This window comes from Bufo gargarizans, unplaced genomic scaffold (assembly GCF_014858855.1).
Source record: "Bufo gargarizans isolate SCDJY-AF-19 unplaced genomic scaffold, ASM1485885v1 fragScaff_scaffold_45_pilon:::fragment_2:::debris, whole genome shotgun sequence".
NCBI lineage: Eukaryota > Metazoa > Chordata > Amphibia > Anura > Bufonidae > Bufo > Bufo gargarizans.
Window position 1 is genome coordinate 962,102 of NW_025334121.1, and position 24,615 is coordinate 986,716.

The 24,615-nt window shown below is 43.0% G+C and overlaps 1 protein-coding gene across 1 annotated transcript in view; it reads right to left on the minus strand.

Moving 5' to 3' along the window:
- Positions 1–11,238: 11,238 nt before the first annotated feature.
- Positions 11,239–24,615, minus strand: part of LOC122922555 (fibrinogen-like protein 1-like protein) — a 40,185-nt gene continuing 26,808 nt past the window's right edge. The window contains exons 3-4 of the mRNA XM_044273200.1: positions 13,400–13,578; positions 11,239–11,945 (exon numbers count right to left, since the gene is read on the minus strand). Of these exons, the coding sequence (XP_044129135.1) occupies positions 11,239–11,945; positions 13,400–13,578 (886 nt within the window). The remainder of the gene's footprint in view (positions 11,946–13,399; positions 13,579–24,615) is intronic.

Below are 24,615 nucleotides of genomic sequence, written 5' to 3' on the forward strand. Positions count from 1 at the left end.
ACTACAAGAAATTAAATGGCGAGAAAAAGATTGTCAGGAAAATGCGGCACAAAAGGAGGGGAGGGGCCTCAATAAAGGGGAGGGGCCTCATAACATTGGGTCTCCGTGCAGTTCTTGTAGGTTCTATCATATGTACATTGTGCTGCTTCCATCCAATGCCCTTTGTTATACATCCAACCCCTTCATGTGTGACAGGGAGATAAGCGGCAGCATAATTCTCAGGCAGCCACTTATCTACTTCACTTCATTGAAATATCATTCACATTCACCTACAGTGTTGCCCATAATTATTCATACCCCCGGCAAATTTTGACTTAAAGTTACTTTTATTCAACCAGCAATAATTTTTTTGACGGTAAATGACATCGGTGTCTCCCAAAAGATAATAAGACGATGTACAAGAGGCATTATTATGGGGGAAAAAACATTTCTCAGCTTTTATTTACATTTGAGCAAAAAGTGTCCAGTCCAAAATTATTCCTACCCTTCTCAATAATCAATAGAAAAGCCTTTATTGGCTGTTACAGCAATCAAACGCTTCCTATAATTGCAGAGCAGCTTTTTGCAGGTCTCCACAGGTATTTTTGCCCATTCATCTTTAGCAATGAGCTCCACATCTTTCAGGTCGGAGGGTCTTCTTGCCATCACCCTGATCTTTAGCTCCTCCACAGATTCTCCATTGGATTCCAGTCTGGACTCTGTCTGGGCCGCTCCAAAGCGTTGTTGTTGTCTGCTAACCATTTCTTCACCACTTTTGCTGTGTGTTTTGGGTCATTGTCATGCTGGAATGTCCACTGGTGCCCAAGGCCACGTTTCTCTGCAGACGGCCTGAAGTGGTTGGTGAGAATCCTCATGTATTGCTCTTTTTTCATGGTGCCGTTTACTGTGATTAGGTTCCCTGGTCCATTGGCTGAAAAACACCCCCAAAACATTAGGTCCCCACCACCATGTTTGACAGTGGGGATGGTGCTCTCTGGGGTGAAGGCTTCTCCTTTTTACGCCAAATGAAGGAAACATAATTGTGACCAAACAATAAAATTTTTGTTTCATCTGACCATAACACAGAAGACCAGAAGTCGTCTTCTTTGTCCAGATGAGCTTTTGCAAAGGCCAAGCGAGCTTTTGTGTGCCTTATCTGGAGAAGTGGCGTCCTCCTTGGTCTGCAGTGTCCCTTGGATTGTCTGCCTTGAGACATTGCCACCAGCAGAGCCCAGATTTACCAGAATGGCCTTGGTGGTGATCCTTGGATTCTAACTATCCTCCTGGCAGCACAGGGGTCACTTTTGGCTTCCGACCACGTCCTCTGAGATTTTCCACAGTGCGGAACATCTTGTATTTTTTGCTCAAATGTAAATAAAAGCTGAGAAATTGTTTTTTTCTCCACAATAATGTCTCTTGTACATCGTCTAATTATCATTTGGGGGACACCGATGTCATTTCCCATCAAAAAAATTACTTGCTGGTTGAATAAAAGTAACTTTAAGTCAAAAATTGCCAGAGGTATGAATAATTATGGGCAGCATTTGTTTTCTCTGCAAGAACATAATGGTCTGGTCATAAGGCCCCAGCAGCAAGACCCTCATAACTAGTCTCTGGGATAGGGCCCCGCTTTCTGAATGGGGTGGTCCTATATAGAGGGGATTTTTATTTAATTTACTTATTTTTGAGGGGTGAGTAAATATGTAAACCTGAGGCAATCCTCCTGCAGTGACGGGACCCCTAGACGTGACCCATGAACATCTGTCCCATAGATGCCTTGTTATGACTCTGTTTTCTCATAGTGCAGCTGCTGTGAAACTACAACTCCCAGCTAGGGTTGGACGATATCAAAAATATTCCCACACGATAACGATATTAGGAAATTTATCATGATAACGATATATATCGCGATAAATACCCATTTAGCAGAAAAAAAAACACTTGGGGCCAAAAGGAGTCATTACACTGTATGGGGGCAGCCACAAGGAGACGTTGTCAGATGAAATGCAGAATGTAAAAATAAATTCCCATTAAAAGTGTCCTGTCTGACCCAGGAACAAGTACAACAGCGACTTAAAAAGATTAAAATAGACAAATTGCCAGGACCAGATGGCATACACCCCCGTATCCTAAGGGAATTAAGTAATGTCATATTCAGACCCTTATTTCTGATATTTGCAGACTCTATACTGGCATGGAAATTCCCACAGGATTGGGGCATGGCAAATGTGGTGCCAATATTCAAAAAGGGTCCAAAAACAGAGCCTGGAAACTATAAGCCGGTAAGTTTAACATCTGTTGTGGGTAAACTGTTTGAAGGTTTTCTGAGAGATGCTATCTCAGAGCATCTCAATGGAAATAAGCAAATAACGCTATATCAGCATGGCTTCATGAGGGATCGGTCATGCCAAACTAATTTAATCAGTTTCTATGAGGAGGTAAGTTCTAGACTTGACAGCGGCGAATCAATGGATGTCGTATATCTGGACTTCTCCAAAGCATTTGACTCTGTACCACATAAAAGGTTAGCATATAAAATGAGAATGCTCGGACTGGGGGAAAACCTCTGTATGTGGGTAAGTGATAGAAAACAGAGGGTGGTTATTAACGGTACACACTCAGATTGGGTCACTGTCACTAGTGGGGTATCTCAGGGGTCAGTCCTGGAGGGGTCACTGTCACTAGTGGAGTACCTCAGGGGTCAGTATTGGGCCCTTTTCTCTTCAATATATTTATTAATGATCTTGTAGAAGGCTTGCATAGTAAAGTATTAATTTTCGCAGATGACCCTAAACTGTGTAAAGTAATTAACACTGAAGAGGACAGTATACTGTATATATATATATATACTACAGAGGACAGTATACTGTATATATACACTACAGAGGACAGTATACTGTATATATACTACAGAGGATAGTATACTGTATATATACACTACAGAGGACAGTATACTGTATATATACTACAGAGGATAGTATACTGTATATATACTACAGAGGACAGTATACTGTATATACACTACAGAGGACAGTATACTGTATATAGTATATATACAGTTGCAAGAAAAAGTATGTGAACCCTTTGGAATGATATGGATTTCTGCACAAATTGGTCATAAAATGTGATCTGATCTTCATCTAAGTCACAACAATAGACAATCACAGTCTGCTTAAACTAATAACACACAAATAATTAAATGTTACCATGTTTTTTATTGAACACACCATGTAAACATTCACAGTGCAGGTGGAAAAAGTATGTGAACCCTTAGACTAATGACATCTTCAAGAGCTAATTGGAGTGAGGTGTCAGCCAACTGGAGTCCAATCAAGGAGATGAGATTGGAGGTGTTGGTTACAGCTGTCCTGCCCTATAAAAACACACACCAGTTCTGGGTTTGCTTTTCACAAGAAGCATTGCCTGATGTGAATGATGCCTCGCACAAAAGAGCTCTTAGAAGACCTACGATTAAGAATTGTTGACTTGCATAAAGCTGGAAATGGTTATAAAAGTATCTCCAAAAGCCTTGCTGTTCCTCAGTCCACGGTAAGACAAATTGTCTATAAATGGAGAAAGTTCAGCACTGCTGCTACTCTCCCTAGGAGCGGCCGTCCTGTAAAGATGACTGCAAGAGCACAGCGCAGACTGCTCAATGAGGTGAAGAAGAATCCTAGAGTGTCAGCTAAAGACTTACAGAAGTCTCTGGCATATGCTAACATCCCTCTTAGCGAATCTACGATACGTAAAACACTAAACAAGAATGGATTTCATGGGAGGATACCACAGAGGAAGCCACTGCTGTCCAAAACAAACATTGCTGCACATTTACAGTTTGCACAAGAGCACCTGGATGTTCCACAGCAGAACTGGCAAAATACTCTGTGGACAGAGGAAACCAAAGTTGAGTTGTTTGGAAGAAACACACAACACTATGTGTGGAGAAAAAGAGGCACAGCGCACCAACCTCAAAACCTCATCCCAACTGTGACGTATGGTGGTGGGGGCATCATGGTTTGGGGCTGCTTTGCTGCGTCAGGGCCTGGACGGATTGCTATCATCGAAGGAAAAATGAATTCCCAAGTTTATCAAGACATTTTGCAGGAGAACTTAAGGCCATCTGTCCACCAGCTGAAGCTCAACAGAGGATGGGTGTTGCAACAGGACAACGACCCAAAGCATAGAAGTAAATCAACAACAGAATGGCTTAAACAGAAGAAAATCCGCCTTCTGGAGTGGCCCAGTCAGAGTCCTGACCTCAACCCGATGGAGATGCTGTGGCAGGACCTCAAGAAAGCGATTCACACCAGACATCCCAAGAATATTGCTGAACTGAAACAGTTCTGTAAAGAGGAATGGTCAAGAATTACTCCTGACTGTTGTGCACGTCTGATCTGCAACTACAGGAAACGTTTGGTTGGAGTTATTGCTGCCAAAGGAGGTTCAACCAGCTATTAAATCCAAGGGTTCACATACTTTTTCCACCTGCACTGTGAATGTTTACATGGTGTGTTCAATAAAAACATGGGAACATTTAACTCTTTGTGTGTTATTAGTTTAAGCAGACTGTCATTGTCTATTGTTGTGACTTAGATGAAGATCAGATCACATTTTATGACCAATTTGTGCAGAAATCCATATCATTCCAAAGGGTTCACATACTTTTGCTTGCAACTGTATATATACTACAGAGAACAGTATACTGTATATATACTACAGAGGACAGTATACTGTGTATATATATACTACAGAGGACAGTATACTGTGTATGTGTATATATATATATACTACAGAGGACAGTATACGTCTACAGAGGGATCTGGATAGATTGGAGGCTTGGGCAGATAAGTGGCAGATGAGGTTTAACACTGACGAATGTAAAGTTATGCACATGGGAAGGAATAATGCAAGTCACCCGTACATACTAAATGGTAAAACACTCGGTAACACTGACATGGAAAAGGATCTAGGAATTTTAATAAACAGCAAACTAAGCTGCAAAAACCAGTGTCAGGCAGCTGCTGCCAAGGCCAATAGGATAATAGGTTGCATCTAAAGGGGCAAAAAAGCCGGTGATAAAAACATAGTCCTACCACTTTACAAATCGCTAGTCAGACCACACATGGAGTACTGTGTACAGTTCTGGGCTCCTGTGAACAAGGCAGACATAGCAGAGCTGGAGAGGGTCCAGAGGAGGGCAACTACAGTACCCTGAAAGATTATCAGCATTAGGGTTATTCACTTTAGAAAAAAGACGACTGAGGGGAGATCTAATTACTATGTATAAATATATCAGGGGTCAGTACAGAGATCTCTCCCATCATCTATTTATCCCCAGGACGGTGACTGTGACGAGGGGACATCCTCTGCGTCTGGAGGAAAGAAGGTTTGTACACAAACATAGAAGAGGATTCTTTACGGTAAGAGCAGTGAGACTATGGAACTCTCTGCCTGAGGAGGTGGTGATGGTGAGTACACTACCAGTGTTCAGGAGGGGCCTGGATGTATTTCTGGAGCGTAATAATATTACAGGCTATAGATACTAGAGAAGGGGTCGGGGATCCAGGGAGTTATTCTGATTGCCTGATTGGAGTCGGGAACGAATTTTTTATTCCCCTAAAGTGGGGAAAATTAGCTTCTACCTCACAGTTTTTTTTTTGCCTTCCTCTGGATCAACTTGCAGGATGACAGGCTGCCCCATACAGTGCAACGTCTCCTTGTGGCTGCCCCATACAGTGCAACATAGTAACATAGTACATAAGGCCGAAAAAAGACATTTGTCCAGCCAGGTTCAGCCCTCCGCATGCTAGTAGTAACGCAGGAGGCAGAGGCCAGTGACCGGGGAACATAAGCAGGCGGAATTGGACATTTTAGAAGAAGGTCAGCACACATGCGACCACTCCTATGATGTCATTAAATACCGCCGTTTTTCGGAAACTGTGATATCGCCGTGTTTTAATATCGCGGTATATCGTGGATACCGGTATATCGCTCAACCCTACTCCCAGCATGCAAACATGGTTGGCTGTTCTTTTAACTTTCATAAAAGTGAATTAAGCATTCTGGGAGTTGTAGTTCCTGAAAAGATGGAGTGCCGGAGGTTGCTGATCCATATCACAGTGTGCACTGACTGCTGTGATCTCCATGTGGCGGTTTTACTTCGACCTCCGTGACCCCCTCCAGATGTCGGTCATCTCTTCTGGACCTGAAATGCACAGTCCGCCCAGGAGACAGCGGAGGAGAGAGGACCGAATGCATCCTCCGTGATGCCAGAGGCTGGAGGAGGCTTTGTTTACGGGGACGCTTACTTTTGCACATGGTGGATACGTAGTAATTCATGAGTCACGTCATATGATTACTCAGGTTGCTTTTAGCAGTGGAGTAATGGGGTGCAGGAGTAACGGTCTGGGGGGGGGGGTGTATTGCCCCCAATCAGTGACATCAGAACACAGCAGCAGATGGATGATGTGAAGGCGCCATGACGGAGGCACCGCTGTATACTGGATGTATATATTGTATACAGGTCTGCTGAGGTCATCACCTGGCGGGGAGTCCAGGTAAAGCATAGGGGCCAATGGGCTCTAAACCCTGACTTGACACCATTCAGTATGACAATTATAAAAGAATAGGTGACATACAGATGGGGGGCACATACTTTCTCTCACCAATGTGTGCACATTATACCATCTCTACAGAGCGTGGCCTGCATTATATTTAGGTGGACCCTACGGTATCATTAAACGGGTCGTCTCGTTCAGGAAGTGGCATTTATCATGTAGACAGCGTTCATACAAGGCCCTTCCTAATGTATTGGGATTCTCCCTGTTGCCTCCTTTGCCTGGTGGCTTCATTTTTCCATCACATTACACACGGCTCATATCCAGGGGTTCCGACCACCCTGCAATCCAGCAGCGGTGGACGTGTTTGCAGCCGCTCTGATGGCTGGGACCGTGGGAGAACACCTTAGACAGGCTCTTTTTCCTATAATGTACAAACACGTCCATCGCTGCTGGATTGCAGGGTGGTCGTAACCCCTGGATAAGAGCCGTGTATAATGTAATGGAAAAATGAAGCCAGCGAAGGAGGCAACAGGGAGAATCCCAATACATTAGGAAGGGCCTTGTATGAACTCTGTCTACATGATAAATTAGATTTGCTGAAGTGAGAGGACCCGTTTAATACTGAGGATGTGGAAGGGGTTGTGAGGCTCCTATAGGGACCCTCACAGACTCATCAAGCTCAAACGGTGCTTTCTAGAAAATTCTTCAGCTTTCACATATTCTTTATGCTTCTCCCCATAATTAAGATCTCTGCTTGCTGCCAGTGAAAGCATCATTCTTGTTTATGCAAAAACATCTGCAAATCTGTCCTGACCTAATTCTTCTGACCGCTGGGAGCTAAACCCTCCAGCAACACAATCTGATATTTTGCAACAAATGTAGGTGAAATGTATCAGGAGAGGTAAATGTGTCAGGAGAGGTAGATGTATCAGGAGAGGTAAATATATCAGGAGAGGTAAATATAACAGGGCAGGTAAATGTATCAGGAGAGGTAAATATATCAGGGCAGGTAAATGTATCAGGAGAGGTAAATATATCAGGAGAGGTAAATATAACAGGGCAGGTAAATGTATCAGGCGAGGTAAAATGTATCAGGGGAGGTAAATATATCAGGAGAGGTAAATATATCAGGGGAGGTAAATATATCAGGAGAGGTAAATGTATCAGGTCAGGTAAATGTATCAGGGGAGGTAAATATATCAGGGCAGGTAAATGTATCAGGAGAGGTAAATGTATCAGGAGAGGTAAATGTATCAGGGGAGGTAAATGTATCAGGAGAGGTAAAATGTATCAGGGGAGGTAAATATATCAGGGGAGGTAAATATATCAGGGGAGGTAAATATATCAGGGGAGGTAAATATATCAGGGGAGGTAAATATATCAGGGGAGGTAAATATATCAGGGGAGGTAAATATATCAGGGGAGGTAAATGTATCAGGAGAGGTAGATGTATCAGGGCAGGTAAATGTATCAGGGCAGGTAAATGTATCAGGGCAGGTAAATGTATCAGGAGAGGTAAATGTATCAGGGCAGGTACAATGTATCAGGGCAGGTACATGTATCAGGGCAGGTAAATGTATCAGTGCAGGTAAATATAACAGGGCAGGTAAATGTATCAGGAGAGGTAAATGTATCAGGGCAGGTAAATGTATCAGGGGAGGTAAAAGTATCAGGGCAGGTAAATGTATCAGGAGAGGTAAATGTATCAGGAGAGGTAAATGTATCAGGGGAGGTAAATGTATCAGGAGAGGTAGATGTATCAGGGCAGGTAAATGTATCAGGGCAGGTAAATGTATCAGGGCAGGTAAATGTATCAGGAGAGGTAAATGTATCAGGGCAGGTACAATGTATCAGGGCAGGTACATGTATCAGGGCAGGTAAATGTATCAGTGCAGGTAAATATAACAGGGCAGGTAAATGTATCAGGAGAGGTAAATGTATCAGGGCAGGTAAATGTATCAGGGGAGGTAAAAGTATCAGGGCAGGTAAATGTATCAGGAGAGGTAAATGTATCAGGAGAGGTAAATGTATCAGGAGAGGTAAATGTATCAGGGGAGGTAAATGTATCAGGAGAGGTAAATGTATCAGGGGAGGTAAATGTATCAGGGGAGGTAAATGTATCAGGGCAGGTAAATGTATCAGGGCAGGTAAACGTATCAGGAGAGGTAAATGTATCAGGGCAGGTAATTGTATCAGGGCAGGTAAATGTATCAGGGCAGGTAAATGTATCAGGAGAGGTAAATGTATCAGGAGAGGTAAATGTATCAGGGGAGGTAAATGTATCAGGGCAGGTAAATGTATCAGGAGAGGTAAATATATCAGGGGAGGTAAATGTATCAGGGGAGGTAAATGTATCAGGGCAGGTAAATGTATCAGGGCAGGTAAATGTATCAGGAGAGGTAAATGTATCAGGGGAGGTAAATGTATCAGGAGAGGTAAATGTATCAGGGGAGGTAAATGTATCAGGGCAGGTAAATGTATCAGGAGAGGTAAATGTATCAGGGGAGGTAAATGTATCAGGAGAGGTAAACGTATCAGGAGAGGTAAATGTATCAGGGCAGGTAAACGTATCAGGAGAGGTAAATGTATCAGGAGAGGTAAATGTATCAGGGGAGGTAAATGTATCAGGAGAGGTAAATATATCAGGGGAGGTAAATGTATCAGGGCAGGTAAATGTATCAGGAGAGGTAAAATGTATCAGGGGAGGTAAATGTATCAGGAGAGGTAAATGTATCAGGAGAGGTAAATATATCAGGGGAGGTAAATGTATCAGGGGAGGTAAATGTATCAGGGGAGGTAAATGTATCAGGGCAGGTAAATGTATCAGGAGAGGTAAATGTATCAGGGCAGGTAAATGTATCAGGAGAGGTAAATGTATCAGGAGAGGTAAATATATCAGGGGAGGTAAATGTATCAGGGCAGGTAAATGTATCAGGGGAGGTAAATGTATCAGGAGAGGTAAATATATCAGGGGAGGTAAATGTATCAGGGGAGGTAAATGTATCAGGAGAGGTAAATGTATCAGGAGAGGTAAATATATCAGGGGAGGTAAATGTATCAGGGGAGGTAAATGTATCAGGGGAGGTAAATGTATCAGGGCAGGTAAATGTATCAGGGGAGGTAAATGTATCAGGGGAGGTAAATGTATCAGGGGAGGTAAATGTATCAGGGCAGGTAAATGTATCAGGAGAGGTAAATGTATCAGGGCAGGTAAATGTATCAGGAGAGGTAAATGTATCAGGGGAGGTAAATGTATCAGGGGAGGTAAATGTATCAGGGCAGGTAAATGTATCAGGAGAGGTAAATGTATCAGGGCAGGTAAATGTATCAGGAGAGGTAAATGTATCAGGGCAGGTAAATATATCAGGGGAGGTAAATGTATCAGGGCAGGTAAATGTATCAGGGGAGGTAAATGTATCAGGAGAGGTAAATATATCAGGGGAGGTAAATGTATCAGGGGAGGTAAATGTATCAGGAGAGGTAAATGTATCAGGAGAGGTAAATATATCAGGGGAGGTAAATGTATCAGGGGAGGTAAATGTATCAGGGGAGGTAAATGTATCAGGGCAGGTAAATGTATCAGGAGAGGTAAATGTATCAGGGGAGGTAAATGTATCAGGGCAGGTAAATGTATCAGGAGAGGTAAATGTATCAGGGGAGGTAAATGTATCAGGGCAGGTAAATGTATCAGGAGAGGTAAATGTATCAGGGGAGGTAAATGTATCAGGAGAGGTAAATATATCAGGGGAGGTAAATGTATCAGGGGAGGTAAATGTATCAGGGCAGGTAAATGTATCAGGAGAGGTAAATGTATCAGGGGAGGTAAATGTATCAGGGCAGGTAAATGTATCAGGAGAGGTAAATGTATCAGGGGAGGTAAATGTATCAGGGGAGGTAAATGTATCAGGGCAGGTAAATGTATCAGGGCAGGTAAATGTATCAGGAGAGGTAAATGTATCAGGGCAGGTAAATGTATCAGGGGAGGTAAATGTATCAGGGGAGGTAAATGTATCAGGGGAGGCAAATGTATCAGGAGAGGTAAAATGTATCAGAGGAGGTAAATGTATCAGACTATTTCGCTTACAGGAGGTTTTTCTTGACCAAATTATCTGTAACAAACTCTCAGCTTTGAGAAGTTTTATGTACAGTTTTGCAGCCTCTGGATTAAATGTACTCCGTTACTGGCAGCAAGCAGAGATCTTGGAAATGGTGTAGAGTGTGAGAAGGCTGCAGAGCATTTCATCAGATAGTAATTTTGCCTTCTTTACAGAAGCCTCCTTCCCTTGTAGATGGTTCGTGGCCCTGAGCTCACACATCATGGCATTCCCTGCTGACACCTTCCCTAGTAATACAAGGGGCAGACATGGCCTATCGGGGCACCAGTAGGTAAGGGGGTCCGCTGTCACCAGATGGTATGGAAGGGGCTGAGCTGATGAATTGTATTATTACAGAGAATTAGGGGTAAGGGGTCTGCATGTGTCATTCTCACACGAGGAGCTCATTTCGGTCTATGCCCACCCCAGCTTGCAGGCTAGCACCAGCCATTGCTATGGGCAGGCACCTGCAAAGAATGTGCAGCTTTAAGAAAACCGGAGCACAAAGAAAGAGACATTTATTGTAAAGCTGCGGATTTATTGTTACATAGGTTTAATCACATTCAGCAGAGATCTTATCCAGAGCGCGGCTTCTGGCTGCGGATCTATGAGGGGCTATGAATGGGGTAATACTCCCCGGCCCCGGGCAGCGGGATGGGGGAGCAGTTCTTGCTGCTTGGTTTGATCATGATACTTGCGGCCCGGCAGCTTCTGCCCTCGTTGCACAGACCGCCCCAGGAGATGGTGTGGTCGGCATTGAGGAGGGCAGTGTGGCAGCTGTCGTACCACCACCCTCCTCCTCCGGAGGCCTCGGCGCAGTTCTTGTTCCACCGGTCGTTGTCCCTGTCTGTGGTGGAGAACCTCATGTTGTCGTGGGTCCCTGTCTCTTTCAAGATGGTCAGTGCGTCCCCAGCATTCCCAGAGTAGTCGCCCAACCTCAGGGTGTAGTCGTCGCCCTCACTGTCCACCCTGAAGCTGGAATAGTCTGCATGGAATCTGTTACCCTGATTGTCCACCAGGAGGAACCTGACCATGAAGTGGCTCTGCCGGGTAAGGTGGTAGATCAGGTCGTTGCCCAACCAGTGGTCCTTCATCAGGTCGCCAAACCCATCTCTGTACTGGGTCCAGTTCTGTGACTCAAAAGATGGAGTGTCCCGCCGTGAGTTCCTCTGCAGGTAGGTCCAGCCGCCCCCCTGTGGACTCTGGTCACAGAAGACCACCATTGGAGGGGAGTCCTTAGGCCACACCACATAGAGCCCACTCTTTCTTCTCATGTTAAGATAGGCCGCTCTGCAATCTTTAGCCACAAGCTCTGATAAAGAGAAAACAAAGTATCATTTATCAGTAACTGTATTGATATATGCTGTAGTCACATCCAGAGCTGCAATCACAAATCTGTATCATTTATCAGTAGCTATTACGATGATAAGCTCTAGTCACATCCAGAGCTGCAATCACAAATCTGTATCATTTATCAGTAACTATTACGATGATAAGCTCTAGTCACATCCAGAGCTGCATTCACAATTTTTATCATTTATTCGAAATTGTATTGTAACGATATGCTCTAGTCACATCCAGAGCTGCAATCACAAATCTTTATCATTTATCAGTATGTATTAGCATGATATGCTCTAGTCACATCCAGAGCTGCATTTTGAATTCTTTATTATTTATCAGTAACTGTCTTGATATTAAAATGTTCTTAGCACATCCAGCGTTGCATTCACAATTTTTATCATTTATCTGAAATTGTATTGTAACAATATGCTCTAGTCACATCCAGAGCTGCATTCACAATTCTGATGGTTACCAGAGAGCTTTTATTGCATTGTGGGAGCTCAGAAGCAATGTCACAGTCTCCTTACTAACAAAGTTGTGAGTGCAGCTCTGGAGGGGACTGGATCTTAACCAGTCAGTAGATGCCAGTGGCCCTGGAGCTGCAGATTTGCTACGCGCTGTCGTTTGAAAAAAAAAAAGTTAAGGCATTTTTGGAAAATGAGGGTTAAAACTTATAACACTCATTTGAAGGGGTTCTCCTTTAAGCCATATTCTTATCAGTTTGATAAGGGTTTAGTTATAATGACTGTTTATGAGGTCAGAAGATCAGAGATAAGGCCTCACATGAGCCTTCAGCTGACAGGACTAACACTAACCCTGGGTTCAGACCTGAGCGTTTTACAGCGCGTTCCTACGCGCTGTAAAACGCACAACAGGCAAGAACCAATGATTCCCTATGGGAATGGTTCTCACCTGGGGTTTTACAGCGCGTACGATCGCGCTGTAAAACGCCCGACGCTCAAACAAGTGCTTGAGCTTTTTTTTGGGCGTTTGTCGCGCGTTCCCGCACATAGATATTCGGGAACGCGCGACAATGTGTGCACCCCTGTCTCTGTATGCGCGATTGTAAACGCCCGTACAATCGCGCATACAGAGCGCTCGTTTCAGAACGCTCAGGTCTGAACCCAGCGTAATACTCTGCAAACAGACTGTTTTTTTTTTTTTTTTAACTCCGGTTTCTCCAAAACTGTTGAACAGTTTTTATAAAGACCAATTGAAAAAAAAAACTATTAGATTCCAGTTCTGTTCGGATATCGGTGCAGATTCTTTAAATTCTCCTTCACTTTGCTGCTGCTGCTGCTGTAAACCTTGCGGATTCGCCGCGCCCATTCCGTAATCCTGGTCGCCCCCTAAGATTTTTCCTTCACCCCCTCAGAAGAAGAAAATGCCTCTCACTGTGGGGGGGTGTCGGATGATGCTACTCACCCTTGTACACCCCGTTGGCTGGCACATTGAGCAGCTGCCGCAGCTGTGCGTCAGTCAGCAGGTGTCTGTTCGCCAGTAGCGAGTATAAATCTGATCGGGGCACCAAGGTCAGATTTTTACATCCCCCAAAGGTCCAAGTGAAGAGGAAACACAGGGTGAACGTCCATGGAGGAGTCATCCTGAAAAAAACAGAATGGCATGTCAACTCCTGCAGTAGGATGGCATTTTCAAGATCTCTGCTTCCTGTCAGTTACTGGTAACATTCTTGTTCACATGCAGAGGATGAACAATCACATAAACTTAATGGGGTTATTAAAAGTCTAAAACATGCCCGGGCCCCTCATATAGATTATACTTACGCCGCACCCCGGCATTGGTGTCGCTCCTGATCCCTGCACAGCCGCCGCTGCATCATCACACGGATCAAAACATCCGCCGACGTGGGGAGCAGCCAATAGCAGCCGTGACAGGGACGTGCCTCCCTTGCGGGTGACGTTATGGAAGCCAGCCTCCTTTGCTGGCTTGATGAATTTTTCCATCACATTACACACTTCCAGTTTCCACGGTTACGACCACCCTGCAATCCATCAGTGGTGGTCATGCTTGCGCTCTATAGGAAAAAGCACCAGCCTTTGTGTGGTCCTAAAGTCCTGGCCACCAGAGAGGCGTTTTTTTCCCCCCTATAGAGTGCAAGCCCGACCACCACTAATGAATTGCAGGCTGGTCATAACCATGGAAACGAGCAGTGCATAATATGATGGAAAAATGAATCCAGCCAGCAAAGGAAGCAATATAGACAATCCAAATACATTAGGAAGGGCCTTGTATTAACTTCTTCTACATAATAAATGCTATTTGATGAAGTCAGAGAACCTCTTTAAAGGCTAAGTTTGGGGCAATTCTGTAACAATTACATTTTACTCACTTAAAAAAAAATGTTTTTAATTGGTCTTTATTAAAAAAAAGTTAAGCCATTTTTGGAAAATGGGGGTTAAAAAATCAGTCTCATAAACACTCATTTGAAGGGGTTCTCCTTTAAGCCATATTCTTATCAGTTTGATAAGGGTTTAGTCATAAATTTAATGACTGTTTATAAGGTCAGAAGATCAGAAATAAGGCCTCACATGAGCCTTCAGCTGACAGGACTGACACTAATACTCTGCAAACAGACAGATTTTTTTTAACTCCTGTTTCTCAAAAACAGTTGAACAGTTTTTATAAAGACCAATTGAAAAAATATATATTTTTAGCCTAAAATGAGTAAATGCAATCATCAAAGACGGCCATAGCCTTTCAGTCTGTAAACAAGAATTTTCCTAATTCACTGACAGAAAGCAGAGATCTTGATAATGGAAAAGAATTGAAACACAAAGTATATGAGAGTCACAGAACTGCTGATTATGCAAAGATTCAGGTAAAACTGGAAATCTGTGTACGAAGCAGGAACGACTATAGGTGATGGTCTATGTGCCGTATACACGGACTGTACTCTGGAGGTGTATATACTGTGCACATGGACTATACTATACATATACTTCTATAGGGTCTATGTGCCGTATACATATATGGGGTGTATATACTGTGCACATGGACTATACTATATATACACTTCTATAGGGTCTATGTGCCGTATACATATATGGGGTGTATATACTGTGCACATGGACTATACTATACATATACTTCTATAGGGTCTATGTGCCGTATACATATATTGGGTGTATATACTGTGCACATGGACTATACTATACATATACTTCTATAGGGTCTATGTGCCGTATACATATATGGGGTGTATATACTGTGCACATGGACTATACTATATATGCACTTCTATAGGGTCTATGTGCCGTATACATATATGGGGTGTATATACTGTGCACATGGACTATACTATATATACACTTCTATAGGGTCTATGTGCCGTATACATATATGGGGTGTATATACTGTGCACATGGACTATACTATACATATACTTCTATAGGGTATATGTGCCGTATACATATATGGGGTGTATATACTGTGCACGTGGACTATACTATATATACACTTCTATAAGATCTGTATACATGAATTCTCTACATCTATAGGGTTAATCTATACGTATATAACATAATGTCACTACATTCCTTCTTACCCGGGGCGGGGGGGGGGGGGGGTACTTACTTTTCAGGGGTTGCAGCTCTCGCTCCTCGCAGCCTCCCCAGGACTCTGGTATCGTATGAGGCTCCTGTGACATTTTATAGGTCAGTAAAATTCGGGAAGATCCGGAGATATTTGTGGAAGGAGTTTATGACCGAAGTAAAATCTACAAATGTTCATGACGGTGCCAGGTGCCGGACTCCGGCTGGCATCGTAAAGGTGCCCCTTATAATAAAGCAGTGTACCCAGAGGCGGCTTCCTGTCCGTCATAAATCTATTTAACCATTTCACGGCCCCTACATAATGTAGCCATGATGGGGACGCCACCAAATCTGGTGCCATCACCGATCAGACCCTGGCAGGAATAGCCAACCGCTGGCAGCTTATCTGGAAGCCTGTGATATAAGGGCAGCGGACGTGGACCAGGCCCCACAGCACAGACCTACAATATAATAGCGCCAGTTCCATAGCAGTGCCCATATCATAGTCCCAGTCACATAGCGGTGCCCATATCATAGTCCCAGTCACATAGCGGTGCCCATATCATGATACCAGTCCCATAGCAGTGCCCATATCATAGTACTAGTCACATAGCAGTGCCCATATCATAGTCCCAGTAACATAGCAGTGCCCATATCATAGTCCCAGTAACATAGCAGTGCCCATATCATAGTCCCAGTCACATAGCAGTGCCTATATCATAATACCAGTTCCATAGCAGTGCCCATATTATAGTCTAAGTAACATAGCAGTGCCCATATCATAATACCAGTTCCATAGCAGTGCCCATATCATAGTCTAAGTAACATAGCAGTGCCCATATCATAGTCCCAGTCACATAGCAGTGCCCATATCATAGTACCAGTCACATAGCAGTGCCCATATCATAATACCAGTCACATAGCAGTGCCCATATCATAATACCAGTTCCATAGCAGTGCCCATATCATAGTCCCAGTAACATAGCAGTGTCCATATCATAGTACCAGTCACATAGCAGTGCCCATATCATAATACCAGTTCCATAGCAGTGCCCATATCATAGTCTAAGTAACATAGCAGTGCCCATATCATAGTCCCAGTCACATAGCGGTGCCCATATCATAGTACCAGTCACATAGCAGTGCCCATATCATAATACCAGTCACATAGCAGTGCCCATATCATAGTACCAGTAACATAGCAGTGCCTATATCATAATACCAGTCACATAGCGGTGCCCATATCATAGTCCCAGTCACATAGCGGTGCCCATATCATAGTACCAGTCACATAGCAGTGCCCATATCATAATACCAGTCACATAGCAGTGCCCATATCATAGTACCAGTAACATAGCAGTGCCTATATCATAGTACCAGTCACATAGCAGTGCCCATATCATAATACCAGTCACATAGCAGTGCCCATATCATAATACCAGTTCCATAGCAGTGCCCATATCATAATACCAGTTCCATAGCAGTGCCCATATCATAGTCCCAGTCACATAGCAGTGCCCATATCATAGTCCCAGTCACATAGCAGTGCCCATATCATAGTACCAGTCACATAGCAGTGCCCATATCATAGTCTAAGTAACATAGCAGTGCCCATATCATAGTCCCAGTCACATAGCAGTGCCCATATCATAGTACCAATCACATAGCAGTGCCCATATCATAGTCCCAGTAACATAGCAGTGCCCATGTCATAGTCTAAGTAACATAGCAGTGCCCATATCATAGTACCAGTCACATAGCAGTGCTCATATCATAGTACCAGTCACATAGCAGTGCCCATATCATAGTCTAAGTAACATAGCAGTGCCCATATCATAGTACCAATCACATAGCAGTGCCCATATCATAGTCCCAGTAACATAGCAGTGCCCATGTCATAGTCTAAGTAACATAGCAGTGCCCATATCATAGTACCAGTCACATAGCAGTGCCCATATCATAGTGCCAGTCACATAGCAGTGCCCATATCATAGTCTAAGTAACATAGCAGTGCCCATATCATAGTCCCAGTCACATAGCAGTGCCCATATCATAGTCCCAGTCACATAGCAGTGCCCATATCATAGTACCAGTCACATAGCAGTGCCCATATCATAGTCTAAGTAACATAGCAGTGCCCATATCATAGTACCAATCACATAGCAGTGCCCATATCATAGTCCCAGTCACATAGCAGTGCCCATATCATAGTCCCAGTCACATAGCAGTGCCCATATCATAGTACCAGTCACATAGCAGTGCCCATATCATAGTCTAAGTAACATAGCAGTGCCTATATCATAGTCCCAGTCACATAGCAGTGCCCATATCATAGTCCCAGTCACATAGTGCCATATACACTGCCTGAAAATAGAAAAAGAACATATGGAAAACTGAACGGCTATTGACATCTTTGGAGGTAATTTCTTTTTATTATTGAATGTTACTCATTTGGGGCTAAAAATGTTTTTTTTTTCAGTTGGTCTTTATTACGAATGTTCAATGGCTTTTCCTGTACAGCATTCACTTGCAGAACTGCTCTGACGGTTGGATGTATGGCCCTTATCTCTGAACTCCTGCCATTTCATAAAAGCTCATTATATAGGTCAGTTCTTACAGTGTCGGACTGGGGTACCTAGGGACCACCAGTAAAATGTATTTTGGGATCCCACTGTACGGATACATTCAAATATAATAAATAATCTAACATTTTTTTTATATGAACATAGGCTGGTTGAGGTGCTCTACATTGAATATATGTATGTAGTGTACTAAATCTAATGTGCCACTTGTGCAGGGGGTGGGAGACTAGGGGCCCACCTTGCTCAGGGGCCCACCGGGGGATTCCCCTGTACCCCTGTGGGCCAGTCCGAGCCTGAGTTCTTATCAAACTAACGGGATTCCCTGCGAGGGGAGAGCCTGCTGCCGGCAGATGATCTGAAATGGAAAGCTGTACAGGAAAAGCTGTTGAAAGTTTTAATTAAAGACTGATTGAAACAATTATTTCTAGCCCAAAGTGAGTAGAAGGCAATAATAAAAACAACCGCCCCAAAGGTGTCCATGCGATTCACTGCTCGTGGTGCTCTGGCACTAATCACACAAGGTGGTGCCCCCTTTGTTTTGGGGTCTGCAGCAGGATATATCTATCATCTGTATGACCGCCACTATAGGAGGATATCCATCATCTGTATGACCGCCACTATAGGAGGATATCCAGCATCTGTATGACCTCCACCACAGGAGGATATCTATCATCTGTATGACCGCCACCACAGGAGGATATCCAGCATCTGTATGACTGTCACCATAGAAGAATCTGGCATACAGATGTTGGATATTCTCATGTAGTGGCGGTCATACAGATGTTGGATATCCTCCTCTAGTGGCGGTCATACAGATGTTGGATATCCTCCTCTAGTGGCGGTCATACAGATGCTGGCTATCCTCCTGTGGTAGCGGTCATACAGATGTTGGATATCCTCCTGTGGACAGATGAGACCAAGATACAACTTGTACCAGAGTGATGGGAAGAGAAGAGTATGGAGAAGGAAAGGAGCTGCTCATGATCCTAAGCATACCACCTCATCAGTGAAGCATGGTGGTGGTAGTGTCATGGCGTGGGCATGTATGACGGCCAATGGAACTGCTTCTCTTGTATTTATTGATGATGTGACTGCTGACAAAAGCAGCAGGATGAATTCTGAAGTGTTCCGGGCAATATTATCTGCTCCTATTCAGCTAAATGCTTCAGAACTCATTGGACGGCGCTTCACAGTGCAGATGGACAATGACCCAAAGCATACTGCAAAAGCATCCAAAGAGTAAGGGAAAGAAGTGGAATGTTATGCAATGGCCGAGTCAATCCCCGGACCTGAATCCGATTGAGCATTTCACTTGCTGAAGACAAAACTGGAGGGAAAATGCCCCAAGAACAAGCAGGAACTGAAGACAGTGGCAGTAGGGGCCTGGCAGAGCGTCACCAGGGATGAGACCAGCGTCTGGTGATGTCTATGCGTTCCAGACTTCAGGCTGTAATTGACTGCAAAGGATTTGTAACCAAGTATTAAAAAGTGAAAGTTTGATTTATGATTATTATTCTGTCCCATTACTTCTGGTCCCTTAACAAGTGGGAGGCACAGATGCAAACTGTTGTAATTCCTGCACCGTTCACCGGATTTGGATGTAAATCCCCTCAGATTACAGCTGACAGTCTGCAGGTAAAGCTGACAGTCTGCAGGTACAGCTGACAGTCTGCAGGTAAAGCTGACAGTCTGCAGGTAAATCTGACAGTCTGCAGGTAAAGCTGGCAGTCTGCAGGTAAAGCTGACAGTCTGCAGGTAAAGCTGACAGTCTGCAGGTAAAGCTGACAGTCTGCAGGTAGAGCTGACAGTCTGCAGGTAAAGCTGACAGTCTGCAGGTAGAGCTGACAGTCTGCAGGTAAAGCTGACAGTCTGCAGGTAGAGCTGACAGTCTGCAGGTAAAGCTGACAGTCTGCAGGTAAAGCTGACAGTTTGCAGGTAAAGCTGACAGTCTGTGGGTAAAGCACATCTTGTCGGCTTCATTTCAAATCCATTGTGGTGGTGTATAGAGCCAGAGATGTTAGAATTGTGTCAATGTCCCAATATTTATGGACCTGACTGTATATTACACTAGTATGGGGTATTTATGGTATATTATACTAGTAGGGGGTATTCATGGTATATTACACTAGTAGGGGGTATTTATGGTATATTACACTAGTAGGGGGTATTCATGGTATATTATACTGGTAGGGGGTATTCATGGTATATAATACTAGTAGAGTGTATTCATGGTATATTATACTAGTAGGGGATATTCATGGTATATTATACTGGTAGGGAGTATTCATGGTATATTATACTAGTAGAGGGTATTTATGGTATATTACACTAGTAGGTGATATTCATGGTATATTATACTGGTAGGGAGTATTCATGGTATATTATACTAGTAGAGGGTATTTATGGTATATTACACTAGTAGAGGGTATTCATGGTATATTATACTAGTAGGGGGTATTCATGGTATATTATACTAGTAGGGGATATTCATGGTATATTATACTGGTAGGGAGTATTCATGGTATATTATACTAGTAGAGGGTATTTATGGTATATTACACTAGTAGAGGGTATTCATGGTATATTATACTAGTAGGGGGTATTTATGGTATATTATACTAGTAGGGGTTATTTATGGTATATTACACTAGTAGGGGGTATTCATGGTATATTATACTAGTAGGGGGTATTCATGGTATATTATACTAGTAGGGGTTATTCATGGTATATTATACTGGTAGGGGGTATTCATGGTATACTATACTAGTAGAGGGTATTTATGGTATATTACACTAGTAGGGGGTATTCATGGTATATTATACTAGTAGGGGGTATTTATGGTATATTACACTAGTAGGGGGTATTCATGGTATATTATACTAGTAGGGGGTATTCATGGTATATTATACTAGTAGAGGGTATTCATGGTATATTACACTAGTAGGGGGTATTCATGGTATATTATACTAGTAGGGGATATTCATGGTATATTATACTGGTAGGGGGTATTCATGGTATACTATACTAGTAGAGGGTATTTATGGTATATTACACTAGTAGGGGGTATTCATGGTATATTATACTAGTAGGGGGTATTTATGGTATATTACACTAGTAGGGGGTATTCATGGTATATTATACTAGTAGGGGGTATTCATGGTATATTATACTAGTAGAGGGTATTCATGGTATATTACACTAGTAGGGGGTATTCATGGTATATTATACTAGTAGGGGGTATTCATGGTATATTATACTAGTAGGGGGTATTCATGGTATATTATACTAGTAGAGGGTATTCATGGTATATTACACTAGTAGGGGGTATTCATGGTATATTACACTAGTAGGGGGTATTCATGGTATATTATACTAGTAGGGGATATTCATGGTATATTATACTGGTAGAGGGTATTCATGGTATATTATACTAGTAGAGGGTATTCATGGTATATTACACTAGTAGGGGGTATTTATGGTATATTATACTAGTAGCGGTTATTTATGGTATATTACACTAGTAGGGGGTATTCATGGTATATTATACTAGTAGGGGGGTATTCATGGTATATTATACTAGTAGAGGGTATTTATGGTAAATTATACTAGTAGGGGATATTCATGGTATATTATACTGGTAGGGGGTATTCATGGTATATTACACTAGTAGAGAGTATTTATGGTATATTATACTAGTAGGGGGTATTTATGGTATATTATACTAGTAGAGGGTATTTATGGTATATTATACTAGTAGGGGGTATTTATGGTATATTACACTAGTAGAGGGTATTTATGGTATATTACACTAGTAGAGGGTATATTACTGATGGTTGTGTTGGATTCAATATTTAAACTTTATAAACCTTTCCACATTTTATTGTAATTCCTCCGTTATAATAAACTTGCCGTCTTCGTCATGTGGAGCAGCTGGTGGACAGTCGGCCACATCACCAGGATGGACGTCACTGCAGCATTTTATGGCAGACATATATACGGACTGTGCTCCACATCACTTCTGAAGTAAAGTAATGGATGACGGGCCGAACTGGATGGACAAACGTCTTTTTTCGGCCTTATGTTACTATGTTACTATGTTACTATGTTACTATGTTACAGGTGCTAATGAGAATTCAGATATTTTTGCAGCCCCCCTTCCCCCCTCAGTACAGAAATGCATATTTTTGGCCAGAAGCTGAAATGCTGTGATTGTAGAATTATCCTTTACAGGGTTTTTCAAGTCTCAAGGAAAGATCCATGCTTGCTGTCAGAGAACAGAAACGTGTTTGTATTCATCCAGAAGCTGAAAACCTGTCTTGCTCTATTATTTCTCACAGCGCAGGCTTTGCTACAATTGTATCCAGACCAGACAATGCTCTGTGATATAAACAGCCCAAACTGCAGACGGATACATCTTACCTGCACTGATACATTGTAACAAACTATCAGGACTGGAGAAGGGTCAGCGGTCGGTACAGAAGCCCCCACGTTCACGAGGTCTGTATAAGTCCCAGCTCAGCAATCCCCAGCTGTTCATGTGGCCTGTCACGAAGATATTTTATAAGATGGGTAAAAACGGAACCCCCCTTTAAGTGGCGCTCTAGTCTCATAAATCACTGCTCCTTTGGGTCAGGGAGCATTTTTCCAATATACATCCCATCTTTTTTTTTTTTTTTTTTTTTTTTTTTTTTTAAATTTTTTATTGGGAAAACTACATAACGTTTACAATAAAAAATTTATTACAATCTCTCAATTCTTAGTAACCCAAGTAATTATATGTGCGTATATTCCACTCATCTTTTCAAAATATTTAGAAAAACCCTCCCCTCCCTCCCTCCCAGTTTGTGGTGCGTCAAAGTAGGACCCCTTATAAATAAAACAACTTGATCTCAGCTAACCAGACCTCCAACCACCCCATATCCTGGTCCATTGGTATTCATTTTCCCTCCGTCTATATAAAATTTTTTCGTAGTTCTTTACCTTATCGATTAAATTTATCCATGTGTTTTTATTTGGAGTGGATCGGGCAAACCAGGTGCGGCTGATCAAAACTCTAGCCAACATGAATACTCTACTCAAGAAAATCTTTTGATAACTATGAATTTTTAATTTGGAGAGATCATTGAGAATAAATACTTGTGGTTCAAAAGGGATTAGAATTTTTAATTTACACATAATATAGTTATTGATACCGTTCCAGTAGTTTATAAGTTCTGGACAGGTCCATATCATATGGAGAAAGTCTGCTCCTACAGTGTCACATTTGGGACAATTGGACGTGTCTCTTAACCCACATTTGTTCATCCACAGTGGAGAAACAAATGTGGGTTAAGAGACACGTCCAATTGTCCCAAATGTGACACTGTAGGAGCATTTATATACATCCCATTAATATACATCCCATCTTGATTCTGCTCCCCCATAACCGCTTTTGGGGGTAGGGACAGCTTGGAGATGGATGTATTCTTGCTGCTTCCAGGAAGTGACCCCTATGGACAGAGTTACCTATGGAACGGTTGCACCCCAGTTTTCCAGGGGTAGATAAAGATGGCTGCTTTCTTCCAGAAACAGCGCCTCACTTGTCCAGAGGTTTTGTGTGGTATTGCAGCTCGGCCTCATTCACTTCAATGGAGCTGAGCTTCAGTACCAGACGCGGCCATGGACAGGGGTGGCGCTGTTTTAAAATGAAGGCAGCCATTGTTTTGCTAAGTCTGGACAACCCCTTTAAATTCTTCAACATTTCTCTTCATGTCTTATGGATTTCCTTCAGCGATAGCGCACAAGCTCCCAGTCTTAACCCTTGCATTACCAGCAGCACTAGAGATCAGCAGTGGAGGGGTTAATCTCGCAGCTTGTAAAACTGGATTTGATAATTCGGACACTTAGCCCGTGGCGAGCAATGTCCTATTACCAGTGAGATTTGGCACGCAGTAAATCTGCTATATTTAGAGACGTCATCTTCACGGCTCAGCAAGAAATATTACCGCCACCTCCGGTCCTCAAACATGAAGGCGTTTGGGGAAATCGCCAGGCGAGACAAAGGTAACTTTCACTGGGCAAAACGTTGGTCTGGGATTGGTCTGATCACAAAATTCTGACACGTACAATGGCGTCTCGCAGGATTAACAGACAGCTTTATCTTACAATGAGAGCACATGACACAGAGGCCTTATAACCAGCACGCCCTGTGTGTCAGTCTTTACTGCAGTTCTAGTATTCTGTTTAGGAATCAGAAGGCTCTGGATGAACAGCGCTGTAAGCCTAGGGAAATGCTGCAGTACATGTAGATGGGAAGATGGATGCATTATAAGCTGCGTGTCATCATCGTCTACGCTTCATCTGTGATGGCCACAGTCCTCCAAGGATTGAAGTCAATGGGGATCATTCACAACGAGCAGTATTTTACGCTGGTCTTTGATTCTCCCCTGCGCTGCCGGAGGATGCACACAATTTATGACAAGGTGTGCGCCCCATCGTAAATTAGGCGTACCTATGGAAGTCCCTGCGC